This window comes from Schistocerca americana, chromosome 2 (genome assembly GCF_021461395.2).
Source record: "Schistocerca americana isolate TAMUIC-IGC-003095 chromosome 2, iqSchAmer2.1, whole genome shotgun sequence".
NCBI lineage: Eukaryota > Metazoa > Arthropoda > Insecta > Orthoptera > Acrididae > Schistocerca > Schistocerca americana.
In genome coordinates this window covers 264,427,699-264,452,078 of record NC_060120.1, presented here as the reverse complement: position 1 = coordinate 264,452,078, position 24,380 = coordinate 264,427,699, and the positions used below count along the sequence as shown (strand labels likewise).

The 24,380-nt window shown below is 40.1% G+C and overlaps 1 protein-coding gene across 1 annotated transcript in view; it reads left to right on the top strand.

The window, feature by feature from the left end:
• The window catches only part of LOC124593948 (xaa-Pro aminopeptidase ApepP-like), a 144,263-nt gene that overhangs the window by 68,333 nt on the left and 51,550 nt on the right, over positions 1-24,380 (top strand). Inside the window, exons 4-8 of the mRNA XM_047132297.1 lie at positions 7,167-7,278; positions 9,517-9,639; positions 14,855-15,116; positions 20,885-21,005; positions 21,139-21,285. Of these exons, the coding sequence (XP_046988253.1) occupies positions 7,167-7,278; positions 9,517-9,639; positions 14,855-15,116; positions 20,885-21,005; positions 21,139-21,285 (765 nt within the window). The remainder of the gene's footprint in view (positions 1-7,166; positions 7,279-9,516; positions 9,640-14,854; positions 15,117-20,884; positions 21,006-21,138; positions 21,286-24,380) is intronic.

The following is a 24,380-nucleotide window of genomic DNA, read 5'->3' as shown; positions in this document are numbered from 1 at the left end:
TGAATCAAACTTAGAGATTACAAATTCACTGCCACTGTCTGATCTAACTAATTTGATCTTTGCACCCACTCTATTTCCTTCCTAAGTTTTAGATGCAGAGAAAAATTCCGATGTTTGATCATTACTCTCAAGAAAATAACAGAATATCCTCCTGGAACAATCATCCACTGCTACGTACAAGAACTTTGCCATACCATGTGACATTTTTTCCATGAGGCCACATAAATCCATATGCACAAGAACAAGCATCCCAGTTCCATGTTGTCTTCCAGTCTCAGAAAATGTAAATTTTGAAATATTACCAAGCACACACAGTTTACACTTGGCAATATGTTCAGTTTTGCAACACTCCAACTTTATGCCACCACTCTGTAAACGTAACTTAAGTCCAGTGTCAACTCTAACATGGTCAAGTCTATGGTGCCGTAACTCTTCCACATTATTAATTTTGTTTAACAGTTAGAGCATGCTCATCTGACAACACAGGTTCAAAAATTTTTAGTCTATAAATTCCATTTGACTATGACCCAGAACAAATGTCTCTCCACTTTTGAGCATCTTGTATCCATCTTTGTAAAAAACAACATTTGTGCCTTTCTCAAGCAAAGCATAAACTTACAACAAATTGGTGGCTAAGCCAGGGACAAGAATAATGTTCCTGATAGAAGCTAACAATGTAATGAAAAGGAAAGTTGCTGCTACTCACCACATAGTGGAGGTGCTGAGGTCGCAGATAGACACAGCAAAAAGACTTTCATAAATAAAGTTTTTGACCATTAAGGCCTTCGTCAAAAATAGATGACAGACAACACACACACACACACACACACACACACACACACACACACACACACACACACAAACACACACAGCAAGCAAACGCAACTCACACAACTGAAGTCACACTGCGAGCAGCAGCACCTATGCATGGCATATGATGGGAGTGGCGACTGGGTTGGGGTAAGGAGGAGGCTGGGGCAGGGAGGGGGAGGGATAGTAGGATAGGAGTGGTGGACAGTGAAGTGCTGCAGGTTAGACAGAGGGCAGGGGAGAGGTGGAGAGGGGGGTAGCAGAAAAGGGGAGAAGTAAAAAGACTGTGTGCGATGGTGGAATGAGGGCTGTGTAGTGTTGGAATGGGAACTGGGAAGGGGCTGCATGAGTGAGGACAATGACTAACGAAGGTTGAGGCCAGGAGTGTTATGGGAATGTAGCATATATTGAAGGGAAAGTTCCAACCTGTGCAGTTTGGAATAGCTAGTGTTGGTGGGAAGGATCCATATGACACAGGCTGTGAAGCAGTCATTGATATGAAGGATGTCATGTTTGGCAGCGTGCTCAGCAACACTGTGGTCCGCTTGTTTCTTGCCCACAGTTTCTCAGTGGCCATTCATGCAGACTGACAGCTTGTTGGTTGTCATGCCCACATAGAATGCAGCACAGTGGTTGCAGCTTAGCTTGTGGATCACATGACTGGTTTCACAGGTAGCCTTGCATCTGATGGGACAGGTGATTGTGACCGGACTGGACTAGGTGGTGGCAGAAGGATGTATGGGGCAGGTCTTGCATCTACGTTTATTACAGGGGTGTGAGCCATGAGGTAAGGGGTTGGGAGCAAGGGTTTTGTAGGGATGGATGATTATATTGTGTAGGTTTGGTGGACAGCGGAATACTACTGTGGGAGGGATTGGAAGGATAGTGGGCAGGACATTTCTCATTTCAGGGCACAACGAGAGGTAATTGAAACCATGGCCGAGAATGTAATTCAGTTGCTCCAGTCCTGGATGTTACTGAGTTATAAGGGGAATGCTCCTCTGTGGCTGGATGGTGGGACTTTGGAAGATGGCAGGAGACTGGAAAGATAAGGCATGGGAGATTTTTTTTGTACAAGGTTGGGAGGATAATTACAGTCTGTGAAGGCTTCAGTGAGACCCTTGGTATATTTCAAGAGGTAATGCTTGTCACTGTAGATGCGATGACCATGGGGGGCAGGCTGTATGGAAGGGACTTCTTGGTATGGAACAGGAGGCAGCTGTCAAAGTGGTGGTATTGCTGGCGGTTGGTATGTTTGATGTGGATGCAGGTACTGATGTAACCATCTTTGAGGTGGTGGTCAACATCTAGGAAGGTGGCTTGTTGGATTGAGTAGACCAGGTGAAGCAAATTGGGGAGAAGTTGTTGAGGTTCTGGAGGGACGTGGACAGGATATCCTCACCCTTGATCCATATCATAAAGATATCATCAATGAATCTGAACCAGGTGAGGGGCTTAGGATTCTGGTTGTTTAGGAAGGATTACTCTAGATGACACATGAATAGGTGTCATGTGGGTGCCCATAACTGTACCCCAGATTTGTTTGTAGGTAATGCCTTCAAAGGAGAAGTAATTGTGGGTGAGGATGTAGTTGGTTGTGCCGACTAGGACAGAGGTTGTTGGTTTGGAACCTCTCAGGCATTGGGAAAGGCAGTGTTCAGTAGCAGTAAGTCCGTGGGCATTAGGGACTGTGGAGAGTCAGTGGAGGAAATGGTTGGTACCTTTTATATAGGAGGATAGGTTCCAGGAAACAGGTTGAAGGTGTTGGAATACAAGATCAGAGATTCTCTCAGTGGTGGCACAGTAACTGGCCACAATGGGGCATCCTGGGTGGTAGGGTTTATGGTCTTTAGAAAGCATGTAGAAGGCAGGAGTGCAGGGAGTGGTAGGGGTGAGCAGAGAGGTGGTCTCTAGGAAGAGGTTTGGGACAGGCCTAAGGATTTGAATAGTGACTGGAGATCCTGCTGGATTTCTGGAATGGAGTCACTGTGGTAGGATTTGTTGGTGGAAGTATCTGATAGCTGGTGGAGTCCTTCTGCCAGGTAATCCTTGTGGTTCAAAACAGCAATGGTGGAGCCTTTGTCTGCAGATGGGGTTATAAGGTTGGGATCAGTTTTTAGATGGTGTGCTGCGATTCTTTCTGTGGATGTAAGGTTATTTTGCATGTTGAGGGATTTGGTGAATGATGGTGAGGCAAAGTTCAAGGTTAAAAAGTTCTGGAAAGTTAACAGGAGGTGATTTGGAGGCAGTGGGGGTGGATTGCGGTTGGATGGAGGAGTGAACTGAGTTAGGCAGGGTTCGACATTGGTCTTGGGTTGAGTCTGATTGGTAGGGTTGTTGGTGGTGAAAAAGTGTTACCACTGTAGGGACTGGGAGAAGGAGAGGTCTGTCTTTAATAAGTCCTGCATGACTGAATTTGGGAGTGGGCCGAAAGGTGAGGCCTTTGGAAAGGATTGATATTTCTGTGGGACTAAGGCTTCTGGAGAAAAGGTTCATGACTGTGTTGTAAGACTTTTTAGGTTCTGGATTGTGTGTAGTGGTGGAAGGGAGTTTTAGAGGGTGTGGTAAGTGGAGTAGGCCTGCGAGACAGGGGTTTGTCACCGATGAGAGGATGTGGGGGAGGTTTGGGGGTTGTTGTAGAGGTGGTGGACAGTGAGCAGGGTGGAGAGCTTTTTTGGGTGGTATTGTGCATGTTGCTCTAGTTCGTGTGGGGCAAGAGTTTCATTGTGTGTTATGGGTTCCAGGAATTTGGAATTGCATAGTAGAAGAATTTTGCAGATGGAGAGAAGGTACTTTCTGATAGAAGATATGTCTGGTGAATTGACAGTAACATCTCCTTTCCCTTAATTTACTAATTCAACATTATCAGCGTATTGGAAATTTTTTTGTTTGGAGTGTTCAGATACAAAATTGTGAAGCCCTTCCATTGTTGAAGTCATGTATCATGGGGCCCCAGAATCAAAGATGCACTCATTCTGGTTGAAATCTGACATACCAAGTGTACAAAGCAATGAGGTGTCTGCTCCCTTGGAATCCTTCTTTGGTGATTCTTGCTTTTGGGGACAGTCAGACTTGATGTGACCATGCTAGCAACAGCTGAAACATTTTATCTTATGTTTTTCTTGTTTGTCTTTGCAGAAATCCAGACATGATTTCATAAAATGCTTTGTGAACAAGGCACTAACACTGCTATCTTTTTCCAACTTCAGGTATTCTTCCACGTTTTCTGAGGTGAAATTTTCGTCCATTGTACTGGATTCTAATCCATCTGGTAAGGCACACAAACTTTTGGTGAACTTCTGAGAGTAATGACTGCAATTAGTCCATCATCAAATGGTTTGCCCATGCTCTGCAGTTTGTTGGCTACATCCAGAATATGAGTAACGTAACTTTGAACATTTGCTTCAAATTTGGATAATGTAGTATCCAACAGAGCATCCTAGAGATTCATCCACCAAGTTTTATTCTTACCAGCAAGCAAGTTTTCCAGAGTCTCCCACACTTCCTTTGTATATGTTGTGTTTTCCACTTATACATATAGAGATTTGAACATATGCAAAAGAATAAGTGTCCAAGCATCTATATGCTTCCTTGTGTTTGTAACAGTGTTTGCATCTATGTCAATATCCCATAATTTTTTGTGCATTAGAATGAGTTTAATTCCAAACTTCCATGTACTCTAATCCTCTTTGCTTCTCGACTTGTCTACCACTGGAGTAGTGGTTTTGGTGAAACATTCGTCTGAAGACATTTTTGAAAACCTGAATTCACAGGCACTAAATTACATAGCTAATTTCTTTTGAAAACCAAGACTTTAAATGCTTCAGACTGTGACAAAACACAAATCAAAACAAATGTCACTCACAATGTGGTCAGATAACCTAAAATCCTTGCTCAGCTATTCATCTTCCTACCTACACAGCACGTAGTTCACTGCACAGATTTACACAGTTACTGGCAGCCGCTAATGATCTGCACATTCAAACTTGTGGTAGGAAGTATCTAGAATTGGACCTCATTATGAACAGGAAAATTTAGTGGAGCTTCATAGTAGCTGATGTACCATCTGTCATTAGTGGAGGTAGATTAAATGCACTTCAAGCTTCCTTTTGACTACACTGTATAGAAATTTCTGGAGACCACATCTACAGAGAAGGCAGGGCGAACATGCAAACACGATACAATAAATTATATTTGGACATCATCCATATCAGCAGTTGCTGCTAAGCCTCACCATCTAACTCCAAAGAAATTTTTGTAGCCACAGGAGGACATAAGCAGGCAAATAAAGGCAGGTACAATGGGCCCCACTGATGAGTCTCACTGCTCCATACGGTTTTGAAGAGAAACAATATATGGTGTTTATGTGGTGACTACAGAGCTCTAAATGCAAGGACAGTGCCTGATAGATATCCCATTCCACACGTGATGGATTTCAACAATGCAACTGTGAACCCATAGGTATTTAGTGTCACTGATTGTGAGAAACCCTATGCAAAAATACCGGTAGCTCCAGAAGACATTGAAAGGCAGCTGTCACTATCCCATTGTGCCTGTTGACATATCACTACAAGCCTTATGGTTTGCAGAACATGGTGCACACCTGGCAATGATTCATCCACCAAGTACTTCATTGCTTGGATTTTTTGTTGTGTTGCATGGATGATAATTTGGTGTTCTCTGATTCACCAGAAACAACACAAGACTCATCTCAGGCAGTTTTGCTAATACTTTCAATAGTATGGTATAGTTATGTATGAGGACAAATGCATCTTGGGTAGAGACAATCTGAACTTTTGCAGTTTTAACGTGTCTGCAGTGGTTGTAACTCATATGCCAGAGGAAGTGTGAAACATACATAAAATTCCAGTGCTGAAAACATACAAAGATCTAAGGTCTTCCTTAGTGATGCTTAATTACTGTAAAAAGCATGTGCCTACAGCTGTGGAACTACAAGCACCACTCAGTGACATTTTAACAAAACTGGGTGCAGTCATGCAAAAGATGTCAAAAGTGCATGCATCTACATTTGTACTTCATGAGTCCATTGCTGTACAGTATAATTGATTGTTGACAGTGGTAGGTAGATTTACTTGTTGGCTGGAAGCCATTCCCATCATAAACATGACAACAGAAACTGTTCCCAGAGCTTTTGTCGGTGGCTGGCTGTATCACAAGATTTAGGGTGGCTCATATGACAACAGATCATGGGAGGCAATTTGAGTCACTGTACTCCATGAGCTTCTACACCTATGTGGCTGCTCATATATCAGGACCACAAGCTACCATCCGACAAGCAAAGGCATGGTAGAAAGGTTTCTTAGAACTTTGGAGGTAGTTATACTGTGCAACATGCAACACAACTGGTATGTGGAGCACAAATATGACTTCTGGCTGAGCTCATTTCCAACAAACCAAGACATCTTCCAAGTGAAGAAGCTGCGATGGACTTCAGCCAACATCTACTGAGAGGAATGGCTCAAATTCAGCCAACAGCACCAAAAATACATGGAGATAAATCAGTCTTTGTCCACAAGGACCTCCTGGTAATGACACATGTCAGCACCCTTTATGATTTCCATACATGGGATGTTACAGAGTCCTACAACTAGACATCAACACATTCAAACAGGAGGGAATGATAAGGACAAGACTGTTTTCATCGAATGCCTGAAACCAGCCTGTTCAGAAAAGGGCAAGAAGTGCCTTTGGCCACTGGTCACAGTGTCTAAATGACCAGGGGCAGAAACAGTATTTCCTCTCCACCTCACAAGCCAGCAGCACAGAAGATCTGGATTATGCTTTGACCTCTACTTAAACCCAACACTGGATAAGGACACTATTCCCACTATTACCAGCAGTGGTTGGAAGAACTGCGAAACACCATTTCCCTGACATCTTCGTTGCTCCTAGATTTAAAAAAAAAAAAAAAAAAAAAAAAAAAAAAAAGTGTGTGTGTGTGTGTGTGTGTGTGTGTGTGTGTGTGTGTGTGTGTGTGTGTGTGTGTGTGTCTGTGTGTGTGTGAGGGGGGGGGGGAAGGGGCTGCTGTAATGACCTCAGTGATTGACCTATCACTTTGCACAATGAAACAAAATTAGTGTATGATATCTTTAAGATTACTTTCTTTTGTCTATCTCCTTGATGTGTGCTTCTCTATTGTGACAGGCTTTTGTAGATGTTAAATTATTCTGAAATTAACATGAGTTATTCAAGATAATGTTTATTCAGTTGGTGTAGGTGTCTACTTACCTTACAACCTAAAACTCATAAACACTTCTCTATCTTACGGTATAACTTATTGTGTGTGGCCTCACTACCAGTATTTTATTTATACATGTTGCTCTTTCACATTTCAGACACCATCAATTGCAGAATGGCTGAAAGCATCTTTAAACCCTGGAGTCAATGTATCTGCAGATCCCAAATTAGCATCATACAATGAATGGTCTGCATGGAATTCTAGTTTATGTAAGTACTGAAACCAGATATAAAGACTGCGATGTAGCTGGCAATGGTTACTTTACTCTGCAGAAACACCAGATGTTACTGTGATTTACAGCTGATACTCCCTCCCCCCTTCCCCCACCATGAAGTCTGGGATGGGCCCTGTGTTTTGCAGTCAAATGCACTCTGGGATAGGCAGCTCACCAGGTCTATGCCATACATGTGTACATCCATCACTCACAAACAGAGAGAACCCACCCTCATTGCTGAAGATAACAGAGCACCATTCCATGTTCCAGTCAACTCTTTCACAACACCAAAGTGTAGCCAAGTTTGGTGGTTTCATGGTTTCAGTGGTAGGCTGGCCAGAGGGACATGTAATCTTATTCCTGCTGCAAGAGACAGTTCCTAATGGTAGCTGGTGACACAGGAGGTGCAACATGTTCTAGGATTTATTTCCTAGATGATGTTCAATAGGCCAGCACTGCTTATTCAGGGCACTAATCTTGATGTGCGTCTATACTATGACTACGTCCAGAACCTGGCCTACATATGTGGGAATAATCTACAAACTACTGCTGAAAGGAGCTACACACCACTGGTACGGTGTGCCCAACAAGTGCAGCAATCTGTCAATATGACCATCCAGCTTCCCATGGACCCACAGTGTGATCCCGCTCAACATTCAAATGAATGAAACTGTTCAGCCAGAGTATATACTTAGTGGAGGGGCATGATTGTACTCTAGAATGAATGTTGCAAACACTGTTTATCTATGAAGCCGGCACAGTTATTGCCTACAGAGTTAAGACAGAGGGTGCACAGAGATACTTCCCAACCATCACCTGATTGCCAGTGATGGTGACAAATTAATCGCTAACATTGCAGCCATTCACTATGCACATATTGTATCCTGGTGCCATTGGCTCAGTTCTTGAGGGTATTCCATTTTTTTCTGACAGAGTAGAAATCAGCAGTGGCTGAGCACTGTCTAAATGAAGAACACATGTTTGATTTTGAGAACACCAAGTTTCTGTACCAAGCAAGAGGCTATTGGGAAATTGGTATAAAGGAATCAGTAGATATAAGGGTCCACAAGTGTCACATCAATGAGGGCGAAGATTAGAAGGTTATCAACTAAGTCTGGCATGGAATCCTGTGTTAGCACCAATATGATGAGAGCATGTCCAGCAATGACCACCACAGAAGGTTGATCGAGAATGCCCTTGCTGCGATACAAATGCAGCCTTCAGCCCACCCCAACCCCACCACTGCATCAACCACACCCCTCCACTGCTACACAGGATCCTGGCATCCATAGCCTCACTAATATAAATATAGGGACATCCACAGTATCTCAATGCTTCACCTGAAGATGGTGAGCATGATACCCATCAAAACATCTAATAGTTCAACAATGCCTCCCAGCTGTAAACTAAAGAGCTTCTCATCAGTGATGTTCACTGGGAAGTGTGCATTTGCACAAGATATTCAGTTCCTTGCCTTTTCTTGCTTTCTTGCTTGCTTGCAGCATAATGCACGGAGCAGATTACATTGCGCCTGCATTCTTGTCCAGCTGTGCCTAAGTTAGCATTGGGTCCTGTGTCATACCCTTATTTTATGTACAATTAATATGTTTTTTCAAGCTTTTCCTTCATTTTGCAACTGTAAGAAAAATCTAGCGTTCTTTCTAACTTCCTATTTGTGTTTGTCTATGTTGCTGCTTGGTAAACAGAAATTATTTCTGTCTCTATGTTAATGTAACTTGGTATATAAGATATATTATTCAATTACCATTATCAGTTCTTAGTTACTGAGATATTTCTTGAATTTTATGTTGCTCCAATATCTAAGATAAATGCATACCCTCATTAGGCACTATTTAATGTGAGTTAAAATGTTGTCTTTATGTCTTTTTATCACACTATAAGAGAGAAATACTTACGTGGAATAATATAGCCTGCCATATTATTTGTTTGAAAACTACTTGTTCAACATAGCCCTGTTTTGTGATGTTTTGTCAATGATCACAACAACTAATTTCAGATTCCCACCCCACACCTCCATGTCCCATCATTTGATGAGTTACCAGTACAAAAATAATTAATTTACTTATGAAATAGTTATCTGGGCATGTAATTAAGTAGATTTACAACCAAACATATTTACCATTTAACTTAACATGCACACATCTTTACAGAAATACATAGTATTATATAAAGAAAGTATTGCTCTATAGGGCTACCACATGATTTGTTTCAGATGAAGCTGGTCTGGACCTTGTTGTCATCACAAATAATCTTGTTGATGAAATATGGGGATCTGAAAATGGACAGCCTCCTTATCCATCTGACAAAATATTTGTACTTGACCAGCAGTTCACAGGTCTTTCACTAATCATGATATGCTTATCATTTTATACACTATTAATTAAATAATTAACTAAGCATGCCAATAAACTGTGAGATATTTAGCCATTATTTTATTCATAAAACACAAAGGTAAAGGAAAATTTAGAATATGGAGTCGATAAAAATAAAAATATCAGTAATACGCATGCTTATGTCCTAGTCTTGATAAATGTAAATGATGTATATGGCAATGCTTTTATAAACTGTATTGTTTTCCAATGACTCATACCAGCATACTAAGCAAGAGTCTGATTTCAGTCTTTTGAGGCATTGTTGAGACAGTTGCTAAACAACTTTAAAATTGCTTCACAGCAAACAGTGCAGATCACAGTCTTACACCAGCCTTCATTATACAATTTGAAACAAATAATATGAAAAATGCAGGATTTCTCAGCAAATTTCACTCTCATATTATCAGTGTTAACTGCATAAATCTGGAACAGCTCCACTTGGTTTGATGTTATTCATGATACAAATACATTTGGGATTATATGATCTCCTGCTATGTTGTGGAATGAGTCAGTCTTATAATCATAATATTTTCTCAGTAAAAATGTAGCAACATGCTAACCATTTACAAGGTTGTCTTATGCTACCCTCTCTTGGCCTCCCTCCCCCACCCCCCTTTTTTATACCAGGAACTGACTGTGTTGCTGCTGACTTTGTATGGGACACACATCAGTGGTGTGCCAATTGGTGATACTGAAAGATGGGGTGTACAAGACAGAGGACACAGTCTGCACTTTAACAAGAGAGGAAAGGAAAAGATACAGGTTGTAGGAGGTGGGTAGCAGCAGGGAACCCGATAGAAGTTGCTGAGATGCAGATTTGGAGAATTGCAGTCAGATGAATAAATAATTTACTGTTTGTGAGGACATTATAGGAAGTAACTGATACTGAGTGATTATGAGAATGGAAATGGTTAAGTGTGTAGAAGACATAACCTATGCAAATGGGAGGGTTACAAGTGTAACCTAGGAGTACAAAGAAGCATATTGATTATCCAGATTTAGATGCCACTTTCAGATCATAATGACCAGCTCACAAAGAAAACATACAGTAGAATACAGAAAATCATGGATCATAATTGCAGATTCTGCAAAAAAGTAATAAGGGTTGGAATACCATAGTGGGAGAACAGAAAGAGAGGACCATGGCAGTCAATCATGGTCTTAGGAGGAATGACAGAGGTCAATAGTGAACTCACTAACTTCTGAAAATAAAGACAACTAATAGTGATAAATACATGGTTCAAAAGTACTTTTGGAAGTGACTGGGGGATAATTATAGTATAAGTGAAGAAAGTATATTGGAAATAGTCTCACTAAAGAGAAGGAATAATTAAATCTGGACAGAAAATACAGAACACATAAAAGGCAAAAGTCTTGGGTTGAGCAAGGAATGACTTTCAAGATTGAGGGGAGAATGAAATTCAAAAAGAAGAACAGTTAAGAAACAAGACAGATGTACAGGAAGCTGAATGATGGACTGTGTGGAGAAACATAGTAAGCTATGGAAAAAATGGCTAAAAGAGGTGTGAGACACAACTGAAGAAGTAGAGAGGAGGAGAAGGTATGATTTATTGTACAACAGAATAAAGAGTACAATTTGGATCAAAACAGACCTATAAGTGCTACTTTGGAAATTCTCAGAAAAAAATTAAGATCACACTGAAGTCCTCCAGAGATGGAAACACTTTAAAAAGAACTGTATGCCACAGATAACTAATAAACAATTCTGGAACTCGAATCCTTGAACAATGTGGATGATGATTACAAAGGATCACCATCCATAATGGAAGAGAGAATGAGAGCAATAGTTGCAACGTAAAATGGGATAACAGTACATACCAAGAGAAATATTACAATGTATGAACCGAGGAGGAATAACAGAAATGTTGAGGTTATGGGACAAAAAGAAATGAAAGAGGAAATGGACGGAGACCACTTGACTGTGGCAATGCTATCAATACCAGAGAAACAGGGAACCAAGAAATGCAGTGGTTATTAGATGATTAGCCTCATTTCACATGCAGCTAAATTTATGTTGATGATCACAAATAAAAGACTGAGAAAGGTAATGGAGAAGAATTTGACTGAGGAGAAGTTTAGTTTTAGAAACTATATGAGCACAAGAGATGCAACAGTTCTTTTGTGAATTTTCAACAGAAGTGTACTGAGAATGGAAGAGGCTTCTATATGCATTTTATAGATTTGTAAAATGCATTTAACAACGTGATTTGGGATAAGTTGTAATAGCTGCAAGGGAAAAGAAAATTGACTGAGAGAACAGGCATTTTATAAATGCGTTATATTTGAATGGAAAAGCATCAATGACAGTGAAAAGAGAGCTGGTTTGTAGCTGCTTTCTCTTACATTTTTGACAGGATTGGTAGAACGAAATAGAGCAATAGTCACATATGCAATACATCACTATTACGGGGTATATTCCAGAGACTGGAATATGATATTGTCAGGCCCCTTTATAAGAGAAATAAAAAGATTGATCTTAAGATTACTGTCCAGTCTTATGTCTGCTTCCTGCTCAAAGGTAATAGCAAAGACTAAGTACACAAGAACAATACACCTATCCCAAAATTAAAACTTAGTCTCAAAATGGAATTTGAAAGAGACTCTCCTCAGAACAGGCCACTTTAGTTCATGAAACAGATTATAAAAAATTAAATGACAAAATACTGGCAACTGGTATTTTCTGTGATTTGTCAAAAGCATTTCATTGTGTGGTTCACCATAAGCCCTAGATAATCTCAAAAGTAATCTTCTTAGAGATCCAACTAGTAAGTGTTTTTCGTCCTGCATCATTAAAAGGATGCAGAGCATTACATTATTAAACCCTCTATGAAATAGTTTCCTCAGAATGGAGAGTAATCACTAAGTGTATACCACAGAGATTTGTATAACATCCACTCTACGTTTTGCCATATTTATCCAACAAGCTGAAATGGTTCTCTTTGCCAAATATGCAAGCATCAAGATCACTCAATTTTATTGAAAATTAACAACTGGTTCTCTGCCAATGGATTGTCATTCAACTTAAATAAAACACAAGACATCAAGTTCTGTACACATGGTACGATTTCACCATTAGGAGTAGTATATGAAGATAAATCAATAACTGAATAAATTATTAGCTAGTTGGATTCATGAGAACCTGTATTGGAAGTTACATGCTACAGAACAATTGAAACATCAAAGATCTGCAACTTTCACATTGCAGATAATATCAGATTTTGAAGATGAAAATGTCAAAAAGTTGGCTTTTTTCTATTTCAATTCACTAAAAGCTTCATTTTTCATGGTAAGATCATTGAGGAAGAAGTTGTTTGTTGCACAGAAGTGTGTAATAAGGATCATATAAGGACCTGTTGTAAAAAGCTCTTTAAACAGTTGGGAATACTGACAGCAGCCTCGCAATACGAGGGCAGTTCAATAAGTAATGCAACACATTTTTTTTCTGAAACAGGGGTTGTTTTATTCAGCATTGAAATACACCAAGTTATTCCCCAATCTTTTAGCTACACAACACTATTTTTCAACGTAATCTCCATTCAATGCTACGGCCTTACGCCACCTTGAAATGAGGGCCTGTATGCCTGCACGGTACCATTCCACTGGTCGATGTGGGAGCCAACGTCGTACTGCGTCAATAACTTCTTCATCATCCGCGTAGTGCCTCCCACGGATTGCGTCCTTCATTGGGCCAAACATATGGAAATCCGACAGTGCGAGATCGGGGCTGTAGGGTGCATGAGGAAGAACAGTCCACTGAAGTTTTGTGAGCTCCTCTCGGGTGCGAAGACTTGTGTGAGGTCTTGCGTTGTCATGAAGATGGAGAAGTTCGTTCAGATTTTTGTGCCTGCGAACACGCTGAAGTCATTTCTTCAATTTCTGAATAGTAGCACAATACACTTCAGAGTTGATCGTTTGACCATGGGGAAGGACATCAAACAGAATAACCCCTTCAGCGTCCCAGAAGACTGTAACCATGACTTTACCGGCTGAGGGTATGGCTTTAAACTTTTTCTTGGTAGGGGAGTGGGTGTGGCGCTACTCCATTGATTGCCGTTTTGTTTCAGGTTCGAAGTGATGAACCCATGTTTCATCGCCTGTAACAATCTTTGACAAGAAATTGTCACCCTCAGCCACATGACGAGCAAGCAATTCCGCACAGATGGTTCTCCTTTGCTCTTTATGGTGTTCGGTTAGACAACGAGGGACCCAGCGGGAACAAACCTTTGAATATCCCAACTGGGGAACAGTTGTGACAGCACTACCAACAGAGATGTCAAGTTGAGCACTGAGTTGTTTGATGGTGATCCGTCGATCATCTCGAACGAGTGTGTTCGCACGCTCCGTCATTGCAGGAGTCACAGCTGTGCACGGCCGGCCCGCACGCGGGAGATCAGACAGTCTTGCTTGACCTTGCGGCGATGATGACACACGCTTTGCCCAACAACTCACCGTGCTTTTGTCCACTGCCAGGTCACCGTAGACATTCTGCAAGCGCCTATGAATATCTGAGATGCCCTGGTTTTCCGCCAAAAGAAACTCGATCACTGCCTGTTGTTTGCAAAGCACATCCGTTACAGACGCCATTTTAACAGCTCCGTACAGCTCTGCCACCTGTCGGAAGTCAATGAAACTATACGAGACGAAGCGGGAATGTTTGAAAATATTCCACAAGAAATTTCCGGTTTTTTCAACCAAAATTGGCCGAGAAAAAAAATGTGTTGCATTACTTATTGAACTGCCCGCGTACATTAAACTTTATTCCCTTATAGTTACATCATAAATACGATAATAGATATGGGCACTCATCCTGTGTATGGCACAAAAATAAATGACATACTCAAACATAAAAATCTTTGACCACTTATCCAGGGCTATAGGGAATCTAATAGAGATTAGATTAACTTCAAACACAAACTGTATTCATATTTGCTTGACAGCTCCTGCTGTTCCATAGCAAAACTTCTGAATATATAATAATATAGTGTGTGTGTGTGTGTGTGTGTGTGTGTGTGTGAGAGAGAGAGAGAGAGAGAGAGAGAGAGAGAGAGAGAGAGAGAGAGAGAGAGAGGGAACACAGTTAAGTGTAAACGACTGTCTCATGATTATTACAAAATATTTACAAGAAGCAAGTAGATTCTGTTTTACTGTTCTGTATAGGAGAGTCATGGCAAGATAAAATAGGCAGATTAAGGATCTGGCTGCAGGAACGGTCTGCGGATGCTCTTGTACTGACAGCCTTGGATGAGATTGCATGGAACCTGAACCTGAGAGGAGGTGATGTTCCATACACTCCAGTATTCCGCTCCTATCTGATAATTACCCTGGAGGATGCTACACTCTACCTGCCTGCAGGCAAAAGCACTGCTGCTGTTGTGGCGCATCTCAACAGTGATTCTGAAGTTGCACAAGACAGTGTGCGGTGAGTGCAAAATGACCCACCATTTTATTGCAAATTAGCTTACAGACAGGACTCACTTCATTTCTGTGTGTGTGTGTGTGTGTGTGTGTGTGTGCACAGACAAGCTAAAACATTTTGGCACCTACCAAATAGCATGTTGAGCCACCTTTCAAGAGCAATACAGCAGCGATTCTCTGTGGCATTCATTTAACAAGCCCTTAATATGTTTCCAGAGGTGTGGGGCACCAGATGTCATGTGCAAGGTCATGCAATTCCCGTAAATTATGGGCTTCCAGATTGTGGGCATGAACCTAGCACCAGACAGCATCTCAGATGTGTTCTGTCACCTTCAGATCAGGTTACTTTGGTGACCAACATATCAACATCAATTCACTATCATGTTCCTCAAACCACTGCAGCATGATTCAGGCCTTGCAATCCTGCTGGAAGATGTCATCACCATCGGCAAAGGCATTGAGCAGGTGGTGCACAATAATGTTCACATTGCCCACAGCTGTCATGGTGCCTTCAAATTTTACTGCAAGTAACCTCAGATGAATGTCCCATATAGAATTAACCTCCTAGTGGAACTAGGAACATGATTCATCCAACCAGATGATATGTTTCCGTGGATCCCTAGTCCAATCTCAAAGATCCTGTGCCCACTTCGATTGTAATCGAAGATGTTGTTGGGTCAACAAGGGAACACATAGAGGTTACCTGCTGAGAAACTTCATGTTCAACATCATTTGCTGAACTGTGTGCTCCAAGACTCTTGCATATATACCAGCTTTGTATTCTGTTGTCAGGTCTGCCACAGATCATCACTTCTCTTGCTTTAAAGAGTTGGCAAGCCTCCAACCTCCAAATTCTGTGAAGAGGTGTGGGAGTCTGACATCTTGTCACCTACTGCCCTTCGACCATTTTCCATAGATGATAATGACAGCTGTACATGAGCACCTAACCTGCTTCAATTTTTCATTTCCAACAATAGGGCCATAATAATCTGCCCTTTGTCACACTTTCTTAAGCCAGTGGATTTCCCCATTTGCTCCCCATATCATTGGTAGAGTGATTCCCCATCTGCTTCTGCTCTGCTTATATTCTTTCCTTACCATGTCATATGCTTATAATGGCATCAGGTGGCATTCTGTCTTGGGTTAGGCAATGGTCAAAATGTTTTGGCTCATCAGTATAATTAGACCATAAACTTACGCTTGTCATTTTATTTATTTATTAGCCCTTTTCTGCAGCTATGGCCATATATGTATTCAACATATAATTTCCACACATCTCCACCACCCCCCACTCTCTGTCCATCTCATCCTCCTTCTCCTCCTCTCTCTTTCCATCTCCTTTCCTCTCTCTCTGTGTCTATGCTGTTCATCACCTCCTTTCCCTCTCTCTATCCACCTCCTCCTTCCCCCCTCTTTCATCTCAGCCGTGCCCATCCTCACTTATACTCCTGGGAATGCATTCCAATACTACCTGCACAACATGTCACTGGATGTCAGGCATTACCAACCCTTTTTCACCTCCAGCCTACGTTTATGGAACCTACGTGGTACTTAAACATTTATATCATTACATCACATGGTACATGAAAAAAATAAAAAAAATAGTGAATACTAGTATGTAATAGTTTACAGCATTGTGACAGAATGCTGTAAAGTATTACATAATATTGTTTACTTTTTGTTATTCAAAACAGAGTGAGCTGATATATTCAATCTTTGGGTTGTGAATGTTCTAACAGCAGTTTTTCTTACAACAATATTTTTGGCACATTTTTCAGCCTCACCAGTAGCTAAGCTGCAGTGCTAATACAATGCAGTCAGTTGGAACAATTTATCTGTGTGTATATATCTCTGTAAGTGTTCTGCATTTGTTAGCTCTGAAGAAAAGATATTGTCTAAAAGCTTAGCAATATTTTCAATCTTGTTTATATGCCTAGTGATCACTCAGTGTATCTGAGTATTTACCTCTACTCCTTCTAGTGTTTGAAAATACAAGATGTTTCATCATAACATTTACAAATAAAAATTATACCTGAATCACTTTTTTTTATTGTGATCTGAGGTAAATGACTGCAGTATATAAAAATAGTTTTAGACCTATTTCTCATTCACAAATTGTATCATAAAACACCTTTGTTGCAAAAATGTGGTGCTTGGCTGAGAAAGGGGATGAAAAAAGAAGTTTGTGTTTTGCATCATCACAGAGAACCCAGTCTTATAACTATAGTGATTTGAACTGTACTTTGGTTGTAAAAATGTGTATTTCTACCTCCTCATCAACAGCTGCACCAAAAAATTCCTTTCATTCAACCTGATCCCCTGGAATCAGAACAGCAACAATGACAAGCAGTCCTTCTCCCAGTACACCAGAAGCCTTGTTAACGTCTTTGCAAAATGATGCTACCTTTTCCATCTTGTCCAGAATCAGGAATCCTGTGTATTATCTCCACATATACCCAGTACTCCTTATACAAGTACTGACAGGCCACAATAGTACACCCTGTTTGTCACTGATTGACACCATGGAGTTGTACCACTGGACAATTCCCTCCACTAGGGCTTCAACTACCTTTCTTTGAAATAAGGACTACCACTCCTAGTATCCTTCTCACCCCTCCAAAAAAGGCATTGCTAACCTATCTCCTCCTCTTCCTCTACTGTCAAGAATGGATTGGTTCACCCATGTGATTAATCATGTCTCGTATGGGTGTGGTTCTCAGAACAGGTGCAGAGCTCCGCCTTTTTAAGAGGGCTGGAGTTGTGGGTAGTGTGCTGTTACTTAGTTAATTTTGTTATTGTTGTATTATTATTCATATCTCTGTTTCTGTCTGAATTCCCTGCAGTATTTCAAGTTTTCCACTTTTTTGTGTGATCACAAAATTTCTGTGCTTTGAGATATTTATGAATGCCAGTGATCACAGTATCTCACCTTTTGAACACATTTTCAGTAAATTAAAGATGATAAAAAGAAACTTCTGGTTGAGTACTGGTGAAAGAAGCAGACTGTCAAATTTAGCTATATTGTCAACAGTACACAACACAGCTGCTAACCTTGACTTCAGTGACATAATCATTGTATCAACTCCACTCAAAGCAAAAACAAACCAACACTGTCTGAACAGGCTGTGAAGCCATAATGGTACTAATTGGCTGACGTGTCATCCTCAGCCCTCAGGCATCATCAGATGCAGATACGGAGGGTCACTGCTCTCCTGGCAGTTCAAAGCAAGAAAGTACAATTACACACACACACATTCACAACTCACACTCATATAACCACTGTCTGTGGGCTTAGTGGCTAGAGACAGTGGACATATGTGTGTGAGTTGCGCTTGTGTGAATGTGTGTGTCTTTTCTACTTTGGAAAAAGACCTTTTGGCCAAAATCTTAAATTTATAGCAGTCTTTTTATTGTGCTTCCTGCGGCTTAGAATGAGGAGGAGGAAGAGGAAGGGGAGGAGGAGGAGGAAGAGGAGGAGGAGGAGAAGGAGGAGGTTAGTGTTTGATGTCCTGTCAACAAGAAGGTCATTAGATATGGAGCACAGGCTTGGATTAGGGAAGGATTGGAAAGGAAATTGAATGTGCCTTTTTTCAAAGGAACTAAACTGGCATTAGTCTGAAGTCATGGAAAACATGGGAAAAAATCTAATCAGGATATCCAGGCGTGGGTTTGAACTGTTGTCCTCCCGAATTCTGAATGTGAGTCCAGTGTGCGAGCCGCTGCTCCACCTTTCTCGGTCTGTGACTTAGTGTTTCTCTACATGATGAATAGTAGTCTATCCTTTTTATAAGATATAGATTTTGTTTTACTTTAAGTTTTTTTTATAAAGTTTATACAATTCATAATTTATTTAGTAGAGTGATATATTTAAGCAGTTGTGTGCAATATTTTTCATCAGTTGTTCAATGCTTCACTTTTATTAAACCTTCTTACAGAATTATAAAATTTTCTAAATCTTAGTTGAAAAACACTGCAGAAGGTAAGTAGGCATGAGGAGGAGGATTGTAATACAGCTTTGGCATTTCTGCCTGAAGCCCAGGATCCCCTCAGTTTGGCCCTGGTTGCAATTGATCAACCTCCAAAAAATTCATGCATCATTATCATTTAGAAAAATCCTGTACACTACAACCTGAAATAAATTGCATGATGATGAAATTTGAAGTATAATGTAAATGTAACACAAACATAATCTCCATAAGTGTGTAGATATATAGCCATTATCCTGAAACAGACACCTCAATGCATTTGTACCTCATGAGTGCTGCTAACAAGCTTTGTCCAATTTAAACATTAGTCCCAGAGCACACACAACACAAATAACAATAATAATTCAAAAAACATTGTTTGCAGGCAAAGATTATATTTTTTTCTTATGGATACAGTCTAACCAGCTGTTCTTGCATGACTATTGATTCCAGGACTTAATATGCAGCAACATGGGATACTAAGCATAAGGGAAGCACCACAAATTGAAAGTAAATAACACTGATATGTGGGAATTTATAGTCAATACAAGATGACGTGTCAAATATCTCAGTAGAAACCCAAGAACTTATTTCAATACTGATGATGCATTTGTGGCATGGTAGTGTGACAGACCAGCCCAGAAAGCTTTCCTGGATTACCACAGGGTACCCATCAAAACATTGTGTTTGTTATGTGATTAGAAGAGGATGGATGTAATTCTTTCACTGGTATCTAAATAAGTGAGAAGACAAATAATTTACACACACACACACACACACACACACACACACACACACACACACACACACACATCACCAGGTCTTAGCTAGTGGCTCAGAGGGGACGCAGCAGGTTTGCTGGCTAAGAACATGGAATGGAGGGGTGGCAGGTGCACAGGCTATGCCTGTGAGACACAGGTACAAAAGCAAGGTAGGTGTGGTGCATGATTCAGTGATATAACATTCCTGTAGATCTAAAAAGAAATTATGCAGTAGAAAGACTTAGAATGCAGGAAGTTTTGTCCTGTTATTGTGGCAATTTGAGTGGCATGTCATCTGGCAGTTTACTCCATTTTCTGCAAATAGTGGTGCAAATGTCATGTATTGCTTGTCTCAGTGGTGTTTGTGAAGAGTGGCATAAACTTCTGAATGGTGCACCATTCAGATGACTGCTACAAGGAATAAGCAATAAGGAATAACGATTAATGACAACTATTATCAGAAACACAAAGAACTATGACACGGAATCTACAATTAGCAGAGCACCCAGTGGGCGGCACAGTGATTGTGACAGGAATTGCCATGAAGAGAACAAAAGATCCCCACCCCCTTTCCTTCCTTACTGGAGCCCAGTAACTGCACACCTAGAGGGTGAGCTCATCTCTAGATGTATAAATATGAGGAATTGCACTTTATCTTGACATTCCACAATGAAATTATGCGTATAACACTTCTCAAAACATCACAGAATTCCAATGCTGTCACCCGGTTGAGTACCTTAGAGATCTATTTTTGAATAGTCAAACAAAGATGTCATTTGTTTTGGGTATGAAATATTATTCTGCTGAAATTTATGAGATGGTCTTTTATGTCATGTGACTATGAGGGGTTGCTACTTTATGCGTATAACACTTCTCAAAACACCACAGAATTCCAGTGCTGTCACCAAGCTTAGTACCTTAGAGATCTATTTCTGAGTTGCCAAATAAATATCATTTGTTTTTGGCATGAAATAGTGTTTTATATCATGTGACTTTGTGAGGTTGCTATTGTAGTCATTTAAAAACAATGATTGTTATTTTTTCAGCATAAAAAATTATAATGAAGTATGGTATGACCTGGCTGCCTTGGGACAGAGAGTCACAAAAGTAATTTTGCCACAACAGTACAGCTATGCCAAAGGAGTTAGTTATCTTGTGTATATACAGGTATGTAGCAGACAAAGCTTCATTGCTACAACAGTTTGAATTTTGAAGCTATCAGTTCTTCTGCACTATTCGTGAAACGTAATTGAGCAGTCCTTAGCATAAAATTAATATTTTCTGAATGATTGTTTTCCAGATTCCAGAGCAGAAGATACAAAGAGAAATATCACCTGTTCTTTTGATGAAAACACGAAAAAATTCTGTTGAAGCTATGGGAATGTGGAACGCACATATACGAGATGGTGTTGCTCTTTGTCAGTTTCTTGCAGACCTTGAACATGGTGTAAGATATCTCTGATTAATTTGCCAGGAAGTTTCCAAATCTGTTTTTGCCATAATTGTGCAATTATAATGTGATTTGTAGCCTTATTATTAACGCAAAATTAATACAAATAAGATAACTATATAATAATTGAGATATGTGTATCCCACAATAGAACCACTGCATTTAATGACCTTTCAAATTTTTTAACAAAGTTTGACGGTTTCTTGCTGCTACAAAGTTGGAAATCTGGAGACTATGTCTCTTGTATACAGGTAAACTTACTACCAAGATGTTATGGTGGTGAAAACATTATTTTCTCACATTTGGGGAGTAATGGGATCCAGACTAAACACAGAAATCTTGGTATCTCTGTGGTTTTGCTAAATCACTCCAAATGAATGCTGTGATTGTTGCAACAATAAAGCTACCTTTTACTGTTTCCTCTACACTTTTCAGACCGAACTGGAACTTAGAACTGACTGACCTCCCTGGTGATAAGGCATTAAACTCTAATCTTCATTCTTGCACATTTAGTGCTTGGCCGTTTTCACATAATTATACTGAGACAAAAACAATTTTATTTTGGTCTTATGCAACCAGATATGCTATTTTCACAAAATATGCAAACTTTGCACTAAAAATCTTCTGCACTGCTGTTCAAATGAGACTGTACTTTGTTTTCATCCACCTTATAAATCCATTGGCGAGACAAACAAAGTAACTTCATATAGCTTGTTTTGAAATAAATCATCAGGATATCCCATGAAATTACTTTGATTAACAGCAAAAACTAATTTACAATATAATCTTTAATTATTTTATAGAATTTTTGGTTAGTTGCAATGAAATTTATCATAATAATGCTTAGTTTGTTAATCCTACTGCAAGTAGTAATGACAGCAAACAACATGACTTTCCTTACAAGTGATTGCTGCCTGTGTTAAGTTTTGAAATTCTGTTGAACTGAACCAAAAGTGGTTGGAGGATGGCTGCAAGCAGAGTCAATTTAAGGCTCAAGAGACACAAGCTGCCACTTATGGAGCCAAGCTGAGAGGGGTGTCACAACTGTAAGGCTTCCATAGAGGACATATCAGAATTTAGTAGCAAAAACTGAAGTAGGTGGAAGTGTTTGAGGGGAAACTGGGAGCACTAAATGTTATGTCACTTGTATATATGGTTCAAATGGCTCTGAGCACTATGGGACTTAACATCTGTGGTCATCAGTCCCCTAGAACTTAGAACTACTTAAACCTAACTAACCTAAGGACATCACACACATCCATGCCCGAGGCAGGATTCGAACCTGCGATCGTAGCAGTCCCGTGGTTCCGGACTGAGCGCCTTAACCGCGAGACCACCGCGGCCGGCACTTGTATATAAAAATGTTCACAAATCAGCCCTGTCCGTGAGAAGATTTGCACACATGGATGTGAAGGCAGTTTTTTGTCGAACAGTACATTGCAAACATATTAAAATATTATGTCTCTCTTTATGGTATAACAGCCCTAGTATAAATGCATTTAGGCAAAGCAGATTCCTTGGTTCAAAGCATAAAGCAAGGAAGTCATAATCTTGACAAAGTGATGCAAAAATCTTTAAGGAGCTGTCCTCAGAAATAAGACATGGAATTAAAAGTCCCTGAAAACTGAAAATAAAATTAAGAGAATGCTTTTTATATGTATTTCTTCATTGTACTGCCATCTGGCCATCATCACACAGGCACCAAGCACATATACACACTATTATTCTTAATAGAAATTAGGCTATACATTTCATAAATTACACTGGCTCTGTTGCCCATGAATGGCCAAGGAAGTCAGTCAGTCATAGGAACCATTCTGATACATTTAGACAAGAGATATTTATTTAGGCATGAGAAACTGAAGCATTCATGATTTTATAGGGATACTGTCATTTGTCCATCATACAGAGGCCTGTATCAGCAACATAGCATAATAAGCATCCCTGGTATAGGGGAACAACTGAAAGAATTGGAAACAAATAAGTCACCAGATCCAGATCGAATCCAAATTTGGTTTAATAAAAAGTACCCTCGGCACTGGCCCATTACTTAGCTTGTGTTTATCGTGAAACTCTCACCCAAAAGTCCCAAGTGAAGACCAATAAGCTTATGTTCATGTAACAGCTCAGTTTTAGAAAGCACTGCTTGTGTGAAACTCAGCCTGCCCTTTTCTCACATGATATACTGTGAACTATGGATGGAGATCAATAGACAAATTCCATATTTCTTGATTCATGAAGAGTATTTGACACAGTACCCAACTACAGACTGTTAACAAAGGTATGAGCATATGGAAAAGATTCCCAGTTATGTGAGTGGCTTGAAGACTTCTTAAATAATAGAACCCAGTAAGTTGCCCTTGATTGTGAGTGTTCATCAGAGTGCTGATGGAAGTGTGATAGGACGACTATTATTTTTTACATAGGTAAATGATCTGGCAGACTAGTGAGCAGCAATCTGTGGTTGTTTGCTTATGATGCTGTGGTGTATGGTAAGGTGTTAGAGATGAGTGACTCTGCAATGAAACAAGATGACATAGACAAAATTTCTAGTTCGTATGATGAATGGCAGCTGGCTCTAAACATATGAAAATGTGAATTAATGTGGATGAGTAGGAAAAACAAAACTGTAATGTTCAGATGCAGCATTAGTAGCATCCTTCTTGACACAGTCATGCCATTTAAATCTCTGGGTATAATACTGCAGAACAATATGAAATGGAATGACCATGTGAGGATTGTGGTAGGGAAGGTGAATAGTAGACTTCAGTTTATTGGGAGGATTTTAGGAAAGTGTGGTTAATCTGTGAAGGAGACTGCATGTAGAATGCTAGTGTGACCTACTCTTGAGTACTGTTTGAGCGTTTTGGATCTGCATCAGGTCAGATTAAAGGAAGACAGTGAAACACTTTAGAGGAGGGCCACTAGATTTGTTACTGATAGATTTGAACAACACACAAGTGTTACAGAGATGCTTTGGGAACTCATATGGGTATCCTGAAGAGAAGACAATGTTCTTTTTTAGGAACAATGTTGAGAAAATTTAGAGAATTGCCATTTGTAACTGATTGCAGAATGATCCTACTGTCACC